The following is a 17687-nucleotide window of genomic DNA, read 5'->3' as shown; positions in this document are numbered from 1 at the left end:
GTTAACCGAGTGAGGGGGGCAACAACTTGAGAATAATTCTTGATGAAGATCCGATAGTAGTTAGCAAATCCAAGAAAACATTGTACGTCCCTAACCGTCTTCGAAACTTCCCAAGACATGATTGCTTCCACCTTCTTTGGATCCATCTTCAAGCCTTCCGTAGTCGCGATGAATCCCAAAAACTCCATCTCAGTTTGGTGAAATAAGCACTTCTCCAATTTGGCATAGAGTCCTCGCTCCCGTAGTTTTTTGAGTACCAGACGAACGTGCTTCTCATGTTCTTCCTCGTTCTTAGAAAATATCAAAATATCATCTAGATAGATGACAACAGAATCATCTAGATGCTCTTGAAAGATGTCATTCATCATGTGTTGAAAGACCGCTGGAGCATTAGTAAGACCAAATGGCATGACATTGTATTCAAAATGGCCATACCTTGTTCGGAACGCTGTCTTCCATTCATCTCCTTCCTTAATTCACACAAGGTTGTAAGCTCCCCTTAGGTCAATCTTTGTAAAGATCCTTGTACGCCCAAGTTGTTCTAGAAGACCAGAGATCAAAGGCTATGGGTAGCGATTCTTTTTTGTCACCTTGTTGAGACCTCGATAGTCCACGCACATCCGTAGTGAGCCATCTTTCTTCTTCACAAATAAGATTGGTGCCCCAGTTGGCGACTTCGAATGACGGATGAAGTTCTTGGCTAGATTCTCGTCAATGTACTTTCGCAACTCAGTCAACTCCGTCTGCGACAAATTGTAGATTGGTCCAAAAGGTGGTTGTACTCCTTGCAATTCAATGGCACAGTCATAGGATCGATGCTCTGGCAACATATCAGCATTCTTCTTTTCAAAGACATCTTTGAATTCTTCATACTGCTTTGGAATAACCAAAGTTAGAGTTGCATCTTCTCGAGTCGGAGTTGCGAAGATGACAAGAGGTGTATTTTGCTTGGCTTCCTTCATGAAAGCCCTTGCACCTATAAACAAGGATTTGTTTCTAGACATTGTCTTGGCAGATTCCACCTTCAAGGAGTTTGTTGGAAATGTCACTTTCCGCAACTTCCAATCTATCAATGGATTATATCTATCAAGCCAAGATAGTCCCAAAATGATAGGACATGAAGGGGTCTTGATAATATTAAACACAATATTGCTCTCATGGTTTTTAAGACATACCTTCAATGGTTTAGTTTCATGGATAACATTGCCCGAAGACAATGGTCGTCCGTCTATGACTTCTACATGGACAGGCTTAAGTTTCTTTACAAGAGAAATATTGTGAAGCTTGGCAAACTCTTCATCTATAAAGCAAGTGGATGCACCCGAGTCTAATAAAGCATCGACTTGTAGTTCTTGAATACCCAGATGTAAAGGTACCATAAAACAATCTGAAGGTTGAGCTGAGAGAAAGGGACCTTGATTAATTTTGGATGTTGAGATGTCCAGCCGCACGGTCCCTATTGTGGCTGGGCGTCCTTGTTTTCCTACATGCTTGTACTCCTGAGTCTTGTTGTTTGAGGCTTCTGTTTCTTCCGACAATCTACAGCTTTATGGCCCGCTTTTCCGCAATATAAACACAAGTTTTGTTCAAACCGTCGCTTCCTTTCCTCAGCTGTGAGGGGTTTGAAACGTACCGCATCAATTTGCATGGGTTCAGGATCTGTGGAGTGATTCTCTGGACCTTTTGAAAATGTAGCAAATGCTCCATCATTTCTCCAGCTTGATCGTCTTTCTTGTCATAATTCAAAGAGGCGGTTGTCACAAATAATTGCCTGAGATATAAGTTCTTCTAAAGTATCCAAAATTATACTAATATGCTCCAAAATCTCAAACAACTTAGAGATGAATATATTGCTCTAATATTAGAATCAAACTATAGATATATTTAATATGTAATATATATCTTTAGACTCAAGCCAATATTAGCCAATTATATATTTTTGGTAGATGGTTATTCATTAATCAAGCCATATCTAAGTCTATAAATATTTCTAATATTTGAGTAAATAGAAATAAGCTGAAGCACATCATATTAATCAAAAGTAAAGATATGTTGAGTAAATATTATTATCTTTTAGAAACATTGTGATTTTATTTTTTATTTTTTTAATTTTTTAATTAGTTTAAAATACAAGTATATTTGGTTTTTTCTTATAGCTATAAAAATTCTTTTTAATTTGTTTTATATTTAAAAAAACTATTGTAAAAATATACCACAACTTGGACACTTGATTTGTAAGTCTTGTAGTTCTTGTAAAACTTATTATAAATTAATATTTGTAGAAGCAAGAAAAAGACTACTCAAATGCTTTTCAAAATTCTTTTCTATTTAGATCTTGATTTAAATTACTTAAATGGCATATTATAACAACTATGTTGTTGCTTTTTATTCTTAAAAATAAATGTATAATTAAAATAATTAAAATAGGTCTATTTTTTGTATTTAGAATAAATCAAAATTTTAATGAAATTTTTATTTTTGATTGAAAATTTGAAAATCTTTAACTTTTATACAAGAGTAAGTTAGAAGCAACATGTTTTTGTACCTAAGCATTAAGTTTCATATATCATTTTAAAACTATAATTATATTATATGGCAAAATTACATTTTGAAAGTCACTTAGACATCAAACACCTTATTTAAGTATCAAAAGAATATTTTATCATGCTTTCTATATTAGATAAAAGATATTAAAAGATATTAAAATTATTATTATACTTGAGGTTGAAAGAACTATAAGAAGCAAAAAAATTCTATACTATAAAACCAAAATCTACTTCTAAACATAAAAAGAATATTAAAATAAATAAATAAATAAATAAAAACAACAACAACAACAACAACAACAACAACAACAACATGCACACATAAAGTTTGCATATTATTTTTAATATATATATATATATATATATATATATATATAATTTATAATCATTATTTTTAAATATTTAAAGAAATTATATATCTATAAATATATATCCATATACATTTTGGTCTTTTGATTTTTTATTAAAATTTCCTACAAGTGAATTGTATTGATCAATATAAATTAAAAATCTACTATTTTAGCTTTTTAAACTATTTTTTATTATATTTTAATTTATTTTATATTTAGAATATTATAAATAATAATATTATTATGTATATATGTATATAAATATATATATATATATATATATATATATACATGCATTTATTTCAATAGCATTCAATCTTTAGTATAAATGTATAACATACAATTGACTTGATATTATTACAAAGATATAATCAACTTAAAATTTTAAAACGAAAATTCTCTTTACCAATAAATTAAACATCAATATAATTTTTTTGTCTTTAAATTATATTGATGTTTAATTTATTGGTCTTTAATGTTTTACTTTTGTCTTTAATGTGAATATTGAGGATACAATAATTCATGAAGCACATATAAAGAATGCTGGTATTAGTATATATATATATATATATATATATATATATAATAATTATATTGTCTTACAAATTTTTTAGAGTTCAAAAAATATTTTTTAATGAAACAATTCAAACAAATTTACCACGTGTTCTGCTACAAATATTCCATGTTTGACCTAATTTAGGCAAATATTACCAGACGTCAAGTCTCATACTTCTTCAGTATAGCATGGAGTTTTTGAAGTTGTAATTTCACAGTTTGCATTAGTTTCATTAAAATTAATAAATATAAAAACCAGTGAGATAATCACATAATAATACCCAAAGTGATTATATTCAGATTTACAAATTGACAAGTCATAAAGATGTGAACTAGAGTCGGGGAAGATTAAAGACAAAAGTAAAACATACAGCAGTAGAGGGACCTTTTTGTTGTGTCTTCATTATTATCCCACTGTCCAGCGGGCCCCTGGGCGGCTGATCCCTTTTACAGGCCCGATCCGGTCTGCCCGGCTGATCCCGAAAGTTCCTGTCTGCTTGGCGGGCCGGTCCGGATCGGGTCGGGTTGAATCGATTCGGTGCCGGGAAGAAAGGAGGTCCGGAACCAGAGCAGCAGGGAGGTCGGACTGATGCCTGCTCCCCTGCTGCTGCTGCTCCTCCGCGGCCTTCCCCTGCTCCTGCTGTGATACCCTCAGCTCGTCGGCAACTCGGCAACTGTTGCCCGCACGCCGCGACTGTGCCCCAGCAGTAACGATCAGTGGTGTCATGGCTCTGGTTCCTGCAGGAATTTTTTCTCAGATACTTTCCTGCTTTTGCCGCGATTCGATTGAGCCAGTGGGGAGCTTGTTCTAGTGTTCGGAACTAGCCGCGTTGAGTAGGGATTTGAAGACGTATATGCGGGCGTTGCTGTGTTGGGTATGGGAATTACGGGGAGTGGGGGCAGTGTTGTATGAATGCTGTGCACGGGAACGCAGACGGCGATGAGTATGTGGAGAAGAGACCGAGAGGCGAGGTGTATGTAGGGTGCGCGGGTGGTGGTTGGGTGTGCTGGTGGCGTTGGTGGGCGTTGGTTCGTTTGTTCGTTTGTTTTTGGGTTCGTCTTTATTTTTATTTTTGTTTTTGGGTTTGGTGTCTTTCTTATGTGGTGTACGAGAACCTTGAGGGTCGAAGACCGAGAGGTGGAGACAGAGCAGGCTTTAGGGGCCAGGCATAAAAAGAGCAGAGAAGGCGAGCGGCTTATGCAACTACCGGGGAACAGGGTGAACGGTTTGGCGAGCGGAGAAGAAAGAACCCTGAGAAGGAAACCCCAACTACATGTCGATTGTTGCAAACGGAGGTTCCCTCCGCATCCGGGAGGTATGGGCTGATAACCTGGAGGATGAGTTCGAGCTGATACGGGACATTGTGGATGAGTACCCTTACGTTGCGATGGACACGGAGTTCCCCGGGGTGGTGGTGAGGCCCGTGGGTACGTTCAAGAATAGCGCAGAGTATCATTATCAAACTCTTAGGGCAAATGTGGACATGCTCAAACTTATTCAGTTGGGGTTAACGTTTTCAGACGAGAACGGGGTCCTGCCTCGATGTGGCTCCAGAGATTCTTGCGTATGGCAATTCAATTTTCGGGAGTTTAATCTTAGGGAGGATGTGTATGCACATGACTCAATTGAGCTGCTGAAGCAGAGCGGAATCGATTTTCAGCGAAATGAAGAGCGAGGGATCGATTCGCAAAGGTTTGGCGAGCTTCTGATGTCGTCAGGAATTGTGTTGAACGAAAATGTGCATTGGATTACTTTTCATAGCGGGTATGATTTCGGCTATTTGTTGAAGCTGCTCACTTGCCAAAATCTTCCGACAAGTGAGGACGAATTTTTCAACCTGATGCGGACTTATTTCCCCACTCTGTATGATATCAAGTACCTGATGAAGTTTTGCGACAACTTGCATGGCGGGCTGAACCGGCTGGCTGAGACTTTGGACGTGGAGCGGATTGGTCCTTGTCATCAGGCTGGCTCTGACAGTTTGCTTACTTCTCGCACTTTCCGCAAGTTGAAGGATGGCTTCTTTAATGGTTCCACAGAAAAGTATGCCGGTGTTTTATTTGGTTTGGGTTCAGATAATCTCGACTCTTGATTCCACAGTTCAGCTGTCGATTGCCATCTGTGGCTCTTGTAATCACTGCTCATGGACAAAGTCCGTCATTTAAACTTTGCAGCCTCTTACATTAAGCTTTACTCATGGATTGGGACTGAAGATGTGTGATGTTTGTGTCACTCGTGCGTATGTGTACCTTTCTGATGCGTGCTCCACTGGCTCGTGTTGAATTTCGCAGCATGAGCTGATCGTAGCCGCTACTTTGCCTGTCGATGCTCTTCTTGACCTGCTAGTCTTATGAAGCTTCTTGAACACTGAAGTTTCATTCAAACCTGCTAAAATCCATGTGCAGAGCCAGGTGTAGAGCTAGCAATACATCAACGTGTCCCTGTTAACCTAAACCGTTATACTGGTTGTTGGGATTCAAGTGATGAGGACCAGTTGCCAGTCAGCGCTGGTATAAAATTTTGGGATGGAACAAATGGAGTTTTAGTTTGTCTGGAATTTTTTTATGACAGAATCTGATGCGTTGATTTATGTAGTTAATTGAGATTATACTTTATGTTATGTATTTTCCAAGACTTTCTTGTGAAACCACATGTGATTCGGTGGACCCACAGGTCTAGGAGAATTGTATTACAAGTATGTCGTCGTGCAGTTGTTTAGAAATGGAGCACTTGCTGCTTTGTTTCTCACGCACCCAGGTTTCGTTTGAGCTTGTCTTGGTTCTGTAGGCTCAGCATTCTTTGTGGTTTTCTCAGCGAGTGTTAAGAGATTTATTTTTGAAAGCTGTATCTATTACATGGAAAAAATGGGCGGCTAGAAACTACCCCCAATTTTGGAAATGAGGTTGAATATATGATGTTTATCCAAATCAAGAATATGACCAAGTATTTTTTTTCTTTTTTTCTTCATTGTGTGCTAACTAATCTTGGTAAATCAAGGGTGATGAGGGCAGCTCATACATGATGAGTCTAGTGAAGACGTGCCATTTTAAAAACAATGTAGCACATTTATTTTAAAATAATATAAAATGTATATGAGTCTTTTGCTTGTGCAAAGATTAGAATTGGAGATTGAAGACATGCTGAGAATCTTTCTATCCATCCATACTAAAGTCTCTAGCCATTATTCATTCATAACATCTACAAATATATATATAGAGAGAGAGAGAGAGAAAGAGAGAGAAGAAGAAAGTATATGCTCCAAATTTGACTTTGTGAATCATAATATTTGGAATGTTATTCATCCACAACATTGAGTGTAAAGATAATTTTGGCAAAGAAGAAAAATATATGTTTTTATTACTTGGTCTCAAAAAAATTGATCACATAATCATCTAATTCCATTATTCTTTGTGCAAGCTACTTATTACAACTTATGAATGTTTTGCAAACATTAAGACCTTTCTATGACTTACAAAACTTGTTAGTATTTTCATACATGAAATATATTACAAGTTGGTATTATTGTTAAAACACCTATATCATCTTTTTTGTTTGTTTGTTTATTTCTTTTTAATTCTTTGTTTTTTAAATTAATAAAATTATATTTCTTTTAGAAATAAATTTATATTAGTTAAAAAGTTTATTCAAAATATTTCAAGTGTTGTAATGTTTTTTCTTTTCTTTTCTTTTAGAGATATTATACTAGAATTAACTCTATCATAATGTTAGGGTGTATATATATATATATATATATATATATATGTTTTTTTTTTTTTATAATTTTAAAATTTATATGATGTATATATTATGTAACAATGTGTTTTAAACTGAGAAAGGAATATTTAATATATGAAGTTTAATAAAAATATTGTGTGTAGGTCAAACATATAGTTACTTTCAAAAAAACACAAACAAACAAACAAACAAACAAACAAAAAAACAAACAAATCTAAAAATTATATATTTTATTTATAAATATACACGAAATCAAACTTATAAATAATCCATAATCACTATAAACGACTTATCAATGATTTATAACTATTATCAATATTCTTTGAAATGATGAAAGTTAAGTTATAATCATGAAGAGTTTTAAAATGCCCTTATAATAATAATAATAATAATAAGCATTTAAATAAGTTAAAATATGTCCAAAAACTCATTTAGTATTTATACATTCAGCAAAAGGCCATTAAACACCAAAAAAGATAAAAGACATATAATTAAATATAGATATGCATGTGTATGTGTATGGACATGTCTTTACGTGTGTGAATATGTATTTGTATATATAGATGGATATATGAATGCTTAAATAAATATTTTTAAAAACTTAAAAGATGGTTTGTGCACTACGAAGGACTCTACATCTATGGTTTTAGAATTTAATTAGACATCACATCTTTGTATTATATAAATTTTTTTGTTTACTAAGTCATATATATATATATATATATATATACATACATACATACATAAACATATACATACAAGTATGGCTTGTGTTCTCTTGGTACACCCAACTGTCATCAAAGAAAATTATGTTTTCTTTAAATATTTAAAATCAACAAAAATCATTACATTGAGTTGGTAATTTTGAATCTATCAAACTAATCTTATATTCAATACATGGTGTAAGGAAAACAAACATGTTATTTTGTTCTAATTTTATGATAGAGATGGTTGTTTGATTATATTTGTTATTTTTTCATAGAAACTATTTCAGTATCTTGGATGACCTGTTGTGTTATTATATATATATATATATATATATATATACATAAACAAAAAAACAAACAATGTTCTATAATATACTTATATAATAATTTATTATTAATAATATAATAATATTATGAATAATTTATTTGCTTATTTACTTTTTGTATATCATCAAATGCGTTTTTGTTATTATTTTTATTTTAGTGTATTTTATTTCATTTTATCTTATGGCACTATCCAATGCATTATTTTTGGCACAAAAGAACTTAATATAATTAATACATCTAAAATTAAATTATGAATATCATTTTTATTACCTAAAATTTATGATTCTAACATCTAGATTTATTTTATTTTAAAATTATTTTATTTATCTGGATTAAAATACATTTTTTCTAAAGTTTTATTGATTTTAATTTATTAATTACCCCAAGTTTCGATTTAAAAATCAAAAAACCTTCAATTACCATCAATCTATTGTTTATCTATAACTATAAATAATTTCCAAATATTTATTGTATTAAATCTATAATACAAATTGTCAAGACTCAATTACTTCTTGATTCTTTCATTTCTAAAGTATTACATAATATTATAAGGTCCTATTATATTATTCAAGATTTCCTTTAATTATAATATATGCTTTTAGAATTTGATTTTACAATTGATTGGTTTTGCTGAGAATAATAATAATAATAATAAAGTACAATTTCAAATTCACACATATGTTCTAATTATCATGTGCATTTGAAAATAGAAAATAATAAATATAGTCTTTAGAATTTTAAGTGTTGTTTTTACCATTGAATTTTATTTATTTTCATGAATGTATAATTTTTTCAAATATAAATTCTTCAAACTAGACCCAAGTATAGTTTGTAATCAACTTTGTTAAAAATTCTTCTTGCCAGTTGAATAAGATCTTCCTCTATATATTCTTTTAAAAGTAAAACAATAAAACCTGTATGTATTTTCTTATTGAATTTTAAAATAAATAGACAATTCAAAAACAAACAAACAAACAAGCAAATTCGAAATACATACAGTAAGAAAATTCAATGGGGGTACGAAGCACTACATCATTATCTTTATTGATTATATATATATATATATATATATATATATATTACTTAGTATGATATAAAACATAACAACTTTGTTTAATATTCATTTTCAATATATATATATATATATATATATATATATTATATAAAAGCTGCTTTGTAATTCTACAATTATGTTGCAATTGTATCACATAAGGACATACTAAATGATTCTTTTGAGGTGATAAAATAGAATAATTGCAAATATAGTGAAAATTTTATGTGTTACATTCCTCTAGTAATTTCTTTGTGTGCATTTTAGTTAGTATAAATAATTACAACATAAAATGTTATCACTTAAATATCACCAAATCTCTGCCCATTGAAATGGCCATGTGCCGGCACCTCTTCTTGCACTCTAAACTCTTTAAAACCAACAATCCAAAAAGCCATCAATGCATGGCTTCAGCAATGGCCGCCCCCTAAAACAGGTTCTAGAAATTCTTTAACAAAAAAGAACTCCCTCCGGTTATAATACACACATGATGCTCACCTGAAGCACAGCACAGTTGGAATAAGTCCAACATGGTCCGAGCCCCTTTGTTATTAGTTGTTTGTGGACTGAGGAAGGGGCTGCAACAGGGCGTCACTTGATCGCGGACGCGACGCCAGACCACGGACGCGACGAGACACGCGACGACGGGGGGGGGGAGGCCAGCGCGTGACGCGGAGGAATATTCGCAGAGTTCGAAAAATAGACGTGGGGAGGTTGTAGCGATGGATGCTGGAGGCCGAACCTGAGCGACGACGGAACCTGCGAACTGCATAACAGCCTCGGAGCTTGGATGCTGGCTTGATGCCTCTACAGTTGAGTGCTCGTCGCGTAGGCCGTGGCTTGTTGGCATTGTCGCCGTGTGCATGATTTGCGCAGAGCGTAGGGTGTAGTGGTGAGAAATTCCGGTTCGGTGATGCCCAGTGGGTAATGCCGGTTGAGGCGCCGAGATTACTGGTGCCGGGAAGGTTACGAGAGTTTGTTGGTGGTCATCACGGTCGTGGTTTTCATGCTTATCTCGACCTGGTCCGCGTTTTGAGACTGTGGGTTACGGTGGGTCGTAGCTGAGGTTGCGGAGGGAGGCGGTTGGAAGGTGCTGACGACGGCGTGTTGAATTCCGTTTGGTTTGTTGGGCTGAGGCTTAGAGGGGATGTGGTGCTGAGGGGGGAGATGGGTGCGGGAGCGGGAGGTAGGGGAAGTCGGAGGGTCTTGGGATGAGTGGTACCGGTGACGGAGATGGAAATTCGGAGGGCGAGGGCGGCGATGATGGAGACCGTGAGGGAGAGGAGTGAGCGGGAATCGATGGGATCGGAGTTGGAGTCGAGTCGGATGTCGAGGCCGCAAATGCGGTTTCTAGGGCGGTGGTGTAGGTTGAATCCGTTTATTTCCCGGCGGGTGCGGATACTGTGCATCTTGTGTGCATTTACGCTGGTGATTGTGGTGGGCGTGGTGGTATACAGGAGTGGCTTGTCGAACATGCGGCAAGAGATTCGGCTCAAGTGCGAGAATCGGAAAGAAGTAAGACAGCTAATTTTCTTCCCTCTAGAGTTGTAGTAGCCTACAATCCCCTTCCGATGCTTAGTGTGCAGTCAGTTTTTTTAGAGGGATGTGAGTGAAAGGCAAGAGGTAGCGTGGGCGGGTGTCATTTTTCATGCTCGAATGCAGTTTGTTCTTAAGAGAGAAATGATTCTTCTTCATCGGCAGCTGTGTGATTTTATCATTGAGGGTGAACGAAGCGCAAGTACATTCATAGCTGGCCGAGAATTGGTCGCAGCCCCTTTGGAAGCATTGAATGTGTGTAAGCAGATTGGACAAGTGGTCTGTTTACTTGGATTATCGTAGTCTTCAAGACCGCTGGTATGGGCAGGGCGTGAATGATGTAGAATCAATGGTTATTGGAGTCTGGGCGTGTTGAGAACTTTAACTACTAATATATCTCATAGAAGGATTTGTTAGTGTTCTGAGGAGGATGCGTGGCAGCCGAGCGCATATTACTGTTCACAAATGGAAGTTTCGGATGTGTGTCTCATCAAACCCAATTTTCATACCTAATAAGGGTCTACATCTTAGTTCATAGAATATGCTACGAGAATATGTGTCGTCAGTCCTGGGTTTAAAGAATGCGTTTCCCCTTGTGAACCTCCATCTCTCCGTTTTTTTGACTGTCGATGTGCTGAATCATGAGAATTACATCATCATTAGTTGTGATTCCTACGCCAAATGCAATATTGTCATGCATGAGTAAAATACTGTACTATAGAGGGTTTGTGCTTTTGGAATGTACTTTTGGAAGCAATTCTAGCTGTGTAGTGTCAGAGCTCTACGTTTGATGTTGGAAACATCTGTTTCAATTTCACAATTGCAGGTATTCATGTCGGAAGTAGATAACAACTTAGGTGCATCTTTTGTAATTCTTGGATTGCTGACTAGCGTTCCAAACGTGGATCAAGATACATGGATGGCCTTCACAGAGCAGACTGTGTTTCTTCGCCCCCACGTGAAAAGCCTGGTGTACTGCTTGCGAGTTTTGCCACAACAGAAGCAAGCAGTGGAGATGAAATATAATAAGACCATGTACATCAATGTTAACAAAACCATAGTTACCAATTACGCGAAGGCGGAGGAATATACACCTGTTTTCCTTCAATCTGCCAATATTTCCATGTTCATGTTAGATATATTCGGTTACCCTATTTTTCGGAGTTCACTTACGCAGGCCAGAGATTCGGGTAATTTCTCCCTGTCTGCACCTTACGTGAACGAAGGTAAAGAGCTGTGGCGAATGGGATCCTTCTTACCCTACTATGGCGAGGTTGATCCAGATACCCTCAAAACTGTCGAAGCAAGGAGAGCTAGCTGTGTTGGTTATGTGGTGACCGTTTTGAGTGTTCAGGAGGTATTTGGCTCCGTCGTGTCAAGGTTGTTATCTAGCCCTTTTCAGTGCGTGATGTTTGCATGTTATTCTTCAGTAGCCTTCGAAGAACTTACAATATGTTTGTTCGATACTTTTTTTTATTGCAAAATTGCTTGACAGTTGACTGCTGCAGAGTCTCTGCTGTGTCTTCAATTCTGCACCCTCAAACTGCAATTAATGTTTCCTGAAAATGTTCTGAGCTTGCAGATTATGTTTTATATTGGGAAGGTTTAAGTTTATGAGGGAATCAGATATTCTAGAAGTCATTTCTGATACATAGATTGCCTTCCAACCATTCCCTGAAGCGCTCTTACGAAGTGTATCCTTTGGGCAGATTCAAGGATCCAGACCTAGATATTTCTGCCACCGCCAAAGTGAATCCGTCGCTGGGACTTAACGCCTACTACAATTGCAGTGTAGACGCTAATCCTTGTGAAGTTCGGTTTTATGGGAACCATCTGAAATCAAAGGGGCTCGAGGCGGTTGGTGTTCCTTTCTCATATGGGTCGCTGGACATAGAGCTGCAATGCTGGTACAATCACAACATCCGTTTGCACGTCTTGCGGGAGATGATTGCATGGCCCTTGCTTATGTTAGCAATGGTTGTATTTTGCACCGTGGCAGTCTACCTCGTATTGAAGAAAATGTCCGCCGCTGAAATAGATGTTGACAAAAGGGAGAAGATACATGCTCAATTGAGGGCTGCGAAACTGAAAGCGGAGGCTGCGGACACTGCCAAGTCTAGTTTCCTTGCTACTGTTTCACATGAGATCAGAACTCCCATGAACGGTGTAATAGGTAGGATTGGTTGTTGCTTCATCTCCACTTGAATCTTTACTAGGTAATTTGGAACTGAGTCTTTCTTGTCACTAGATGTGCCATGGGCGATTTTTGGTTACAATAATATCCAGGGCTTGAGAAACAGTATCTGAAATTGTTATGATTGTGTACAGGAATGACAAATTTATTGATGGGAACGGATTTGTCGCCGCAGCAGCTTGAGTATGTGAAGATTGCCCAGGCCAGTGGCAACGCTCTAGTGTAAGTATTTTCTTTTACTCTCTGCAATTTCTGTTGTGTAAGTTACGAGATTATAGAAGTTATTCTTTAGTAGCGCCTCAGAATTGGTCCAGTCCGTGATGAGTAGAACTTGTGCATATGTAGGGCTTTGATAAGCGATGTGCTAGATCTCTCCAAGATCGAAGCCGGAAGAATGGAAATAGAAACAGTGCCCTTTGACATACGGGAAGAGTTGGACAATATATTGTCTCTCTTTGAAGACAAAGTATATCAGAAGAAGCTCGAAATTTCAGCTTTGGTACATGATACTGTTCCCCAGTGGTTATATGGCGACCCTGGAAGATTGCGGCAGGTTTTGATTAATCTCGTCGGAAATGCTATCAAGGTGCGGATCTGAATCATGTCATGTATTTTCATGGCTTTGGGTGTCTCATATGATATATGGAATCCTTTCTAATGGACCATATAAACACGTTCTCTAATTTCCGTATATTCTGTGCAGTTCACCAAGCACGGGAACATCTTTCTGTGCGTAAGGCTTGTGGATCCCCAGTTCTTTGCTACTGTCTCTTCTTCGAACGAGCAATTTCTTGACCTTATTGACACAAGACATAGACATAATCCAGAGACAGAATCCGCAGATGGTAGCCATAATACTAGTCTCCAAGGCGTTATGGCCGTTCGCAGCAATTTATTTAGGGCGCGACATCCTAAGATGGCGCCGCCTAGGTTGAGTATGAAACCAGGTCCTTTGAGTACATCAGCATGCGTCGCAGAGTGGAGAAATTGGAAACCTAGTGGCAGTCTAGAATTTGACGAAGTGGCTTGCGTCATATCGATTGAAGATTCAGGAATTGGGATCCCGAAGTTCATGCAAAGCAGACTCTTCGAACCTTTTGTGCAAGCCGACAGCAGTACCTCCAGGGAGTATGGCGGAACTGGCATCGGCCTATCTATTTGCCAGGTTGGACCCAAGCTTGAGCACATCTATGAAAGACTGATTCTAGACAGACGTTGATTTATTTATGCTTGTATTTATATTTTCATGTGTTCCTGCCCTTGATAGTCTGAAATTAGCTTTCAGATCTTTTGTGTTATGCGTCACATTAGGCTTATATTCACTTGGAGGGAAAATGCAATGCGTTAGTGGTCATGTCGGTTTGTCGTGCAAATCGTCACTATTCGAAAGACGAATAATGTTGATACCTTGAGAATGTCGTTCACATTGCTGTGTTGCTTCGATGTTTTGCAGAAACTGGTAAGGTTGACGAGAGGAGATATAACTGTTGAAAGTGAACCAGGGGAAGGCAGCGTCTTCAAGTTTTCACTGGTGTTACCAACCTCAGGTCAAAGAGGCGATTTGCGCAAGCTGGCCTTCACCATGAAGCGCACGCCATCTGACTTAGAAGACGAACGTATTCGTGGTATAAGAGTGCTTCTGGTTGATGCGAATCCTGTGCGGCAGGTGCTGTCTCAAACACCCCCAAAGATTGTTTGTTTTTACTTTTAAACTTGCAGTGCAGATTTAGTTTTTAAATTCGGAGGTGGAGCTTGATGGTGTTCGATTTGTCCGTCCTTTGAGTATTCTGACAAATGTGTTTGGACATGGAGCAGGAAGTTGCAGCAACATATTTGCGAAGAGTGGGAGCACTGATTGAGTACGCTGAGGATGGGAGCATTGCCCTGGAATTATTAACAAGGTAAACTGTTACTACTGCCGACATTAGAATCACAAAACTGTAAACGAGAAAATGAATTACTATGTCGAACATGAAGTGTATATGACATTTGTGTGTGTTTTGTGATGTGCTTCCTTTTTTGCTTGCAGAGATGAAGGGCCTCCATTCCAAGCTGTGATTGTGGATTTGCAAGGCATGGACCATATGACAGCGATTCAGCTGGTGCAACGATTGAAGGAGTCGGTCGTCAATAAAATTCCGGTGTTGGCTCTGTCTATTCCTCCTGAAAGTGAGTTGCAGAGTGAGTTACAAAAAGCTGGTTACCAGCACATCGTCCACAAACCACTTCGATGTAACGCTTTGATATCAGGCCTTCTACAAACTCTGGGGATAGAAGTGACGAATCCTTCCAGGAAACAAAACGCCAACGCTGAGATGCTCGCAGGGAAACGTCTTCTTGTGGTAGATGATAACATGGTCAATAGAAGAGTGGCGAGCTCTATACTTCAACGTAATGGTGCAACCGTTGTCACTGTGAATGGTGGGATTCAGGCAATCAATATTGTGAAAAAGCAAGACGCTGACAAGCAGTTCGACATGATCTTGATGGACATCCAAATGCCAGAGGTACTATGTCTGTGACGTAGGGATCGACTATTTGTTTTTATTTTCTGTCATTTCCAGCAACTATTTCGACTCTTTCTAACTGTGTTAGCACTACCGTCTTTTTGTAGATGGACGGTTACGAAGCCACGAGGCTCATTAGAGAGTGGGAAGTCGGCAAATGTCACCAATGTCAAGCGCTCGAGAGGATCAAATACGATTACCAGGAATTGAAAGAGTGCCCGCACCACCGAATCCCCATAGTGGCTGTCACAGCCGACGTTATGAAGGGCACACATGAGATGTGTTTTAGTGCTGGAATGGACGACTATATACCCAAGGTAAGTGTCAGTATTACTACTCGTGTCTTTCTGTCGTATCATAACATCTCTTCATAGTTTCCATGCTACGGGGTGATCTATTCTTGTACGACGCATAGTATCCCTCAACTCACCGAACTACGAAAGCATTGACCTGACGCAGGTACGGATGTGTTTTTTCTTGTTGTGGTCTTAGCCCTTAGATCAGAAACAATTGCAGCTACTCCTTCAAAGATTCCTCGAACACCGACTTGTCAACTCACCGAACTCATCAGCGAAGTAAGGTGCAGAAATCGATACGAATCGCTGGAAGAAGAAGAAGAAGGAGCAAACCGAGCTGGTACTTGTTGCTTGAATAGCTAGGCACTTAGTGGAGGTTCAAGGATCTAAAGTGACCTAATTCACAGCTCTGCCAAAACATCCTCTGAGAACTTCGTCACATGGTATTTTTACTCCTTACAAGTGACACAATCCAATTGGGTTGTGCTCAGGGATTCATCTGCGTGGTGGTGATTACATACACATATCTCCAGTGCCGATCCCACTTCACGCAACAGCATGAAGACCTATTAATGCTGTTATTGGGGGTAAATTTTTTTCGCTCTCGTCATGTCTAAAGCATGCTAGCTTCAGCACTGCCATGGTGAGGATTAGTCCAGTCATTTCGATCTGCTGGAAACGTGCTCCTCACGGTGGATGGAGAGCTTGATTTTGCTTCTAGAATTGCCAGTTTCTTTTTACTAGTTCTGCGCCAGTCGATTATATCTACAAGGGTTTAGTTTAGAACTCAAGACTGCACGGTTTGGCATCAAAGAAGCTGATGAGGTGTACATAAAGTGGGGTGGAACTAGCCCTTAAACTGACAGTTGACAATGAGCTTCGTCTCACAGATTTTATCATACATTCATTTCTAAAATGCAAAAGAAAATGCCTTTAGTGTTACACCGTTAGCCATCGTGTCATTACAGCGTACCCTCTTAATTGGAAGATGTGGTCAAGGATGACATGGACAAGAATATTTCTTTTGTATTAGATGAACCATTCGAACTTTTACCATTTCAAGGATGAGCAGTATGATGCATAAGTTTTTCAACTAGAATTTTAAGTCCTAATATCTTCTATTTGAAAGTGAAGAGGTTTTGTTTTTGCTGCACAAGAATACTCATGAAGAGTTGTTTGTTAAATCATTTGAAAAGTTGTTTTACCAAGTTTATTTGATCTTAAGTCAAACTTTACAAACTCATGTGTATTCATGTATATGTGAATGTATGTATGTATATATATATATATATATATATATACATATATATCTTTTCTTCAACTAAATGATTTTATATTACCTTAGTCAATGTTGATTTAATAATTTATTTAAATCTGTAGTATGACATTATATGAAGCCTTTGCTTAAAGGTATTGATAACATAGACATGATGTTTTGATCTTGGTCACGTTTGCTGGAAGAAAAGTATACTAGTTGCAAAATTACAAAATGTTTGAAGATTTTTTTTTACATTTCGAAAGTCACTACTAAGGTATTTTGTAATTTAGATAGTTTGCCAGTCTCCTAATCTTTCAAAAGCTTCTAAATGGTATTTTTGCCAACTAGTGTATATGGTGGCAAGGCTAAGATTATTTTTAATCTTATACTATGATCTTGGTTAAAAACTCTTTGGTCTCTTAGTACTTGGCAATAGTCATTCTAATACCTTTTCATCTTATTAATATTTCTATTCTTGGTCTTCTTTCTTTCTTTTCTCTTCCTAATGCATAAGTAAATTGTCTTTTAACAAGCCCATATAAATGCTTGTCCTTGATAGTTCTTTTTAAGATTAGAGTTTTTAATATAAAAATTTTTTTTCTTTCAACTTTGACTAATAAAGAT

General features: G+C 37.2%; 2 protein-coding genes across 2 annotated transcripts; both read left to right on the top strand.

Moving 5' to 3' along the window:
* The first annotated feature begins 4010 nt into the window (after positions 1–4010).
* LOC112274510 (putative CCR4-associated factor 1 homolog 6) lies at positions 4011–5645 on the top strand. Its single transcript, XM_024504098.3, has one exon. It carries the CDS (start codon positions 4726–4728, stop codon positions 5542–5544), a length of 819 nt encoding a protein of 272 aa, XP_024359866.1. The 5' UTR covers positions 4011–4725; the 3' UTR covers positions 5545–5645.
* Positions 5646–10348: 4703 nt separating this feature from the next.
* On the top strand, positions 10349–16867 carry LOC112274342 (putative histidine kinase 6). Its single transcript, XM_024503761.3, has 11 exons — positions 10349–10787; positions 11635–12188; positions 12518–12981; positions 13137–13224; positions 13348–13588; positions 13706–14167; positions 14456–14668; positions 14818–14903; positions 15032–15509; positions 15617–15826; positions 16002–16867. The coding sequence occupies exons 1-11, from the start codon at positions 10506–10508 to the stop codon at positions 16086–16088; spliced, it is 3165 nt and encodes a 1054-aa protein (XP_024359529.1). The 5' UTR covers positions 10349–10505; the 3' UTR covers positions 16089–16867.
* The last annotated feature ends 820 nt before the right edge of the window (positions 16868–17687 follow it).

The sequence above is a fragment of the Physcomitrium patens genome, chromosome 21 (assembly GCF_059467195.1).
Source record: "Physcomitrium patens ecotype Gransden chromosome 21, ASM5946719v1, whole genome shotgun sequence".
NCBI lineage: Eukaryota > Viridiplantae > Streptophyta > Bryopsida > Funariales > Funariaceae > Physcomitrium > Physcomitrium patens.
The sequence above is the reverse complement of the archived record's forward strand: the minus strand, read 5'-3'. Positions and strand labels throughout refer to the sequence as shown.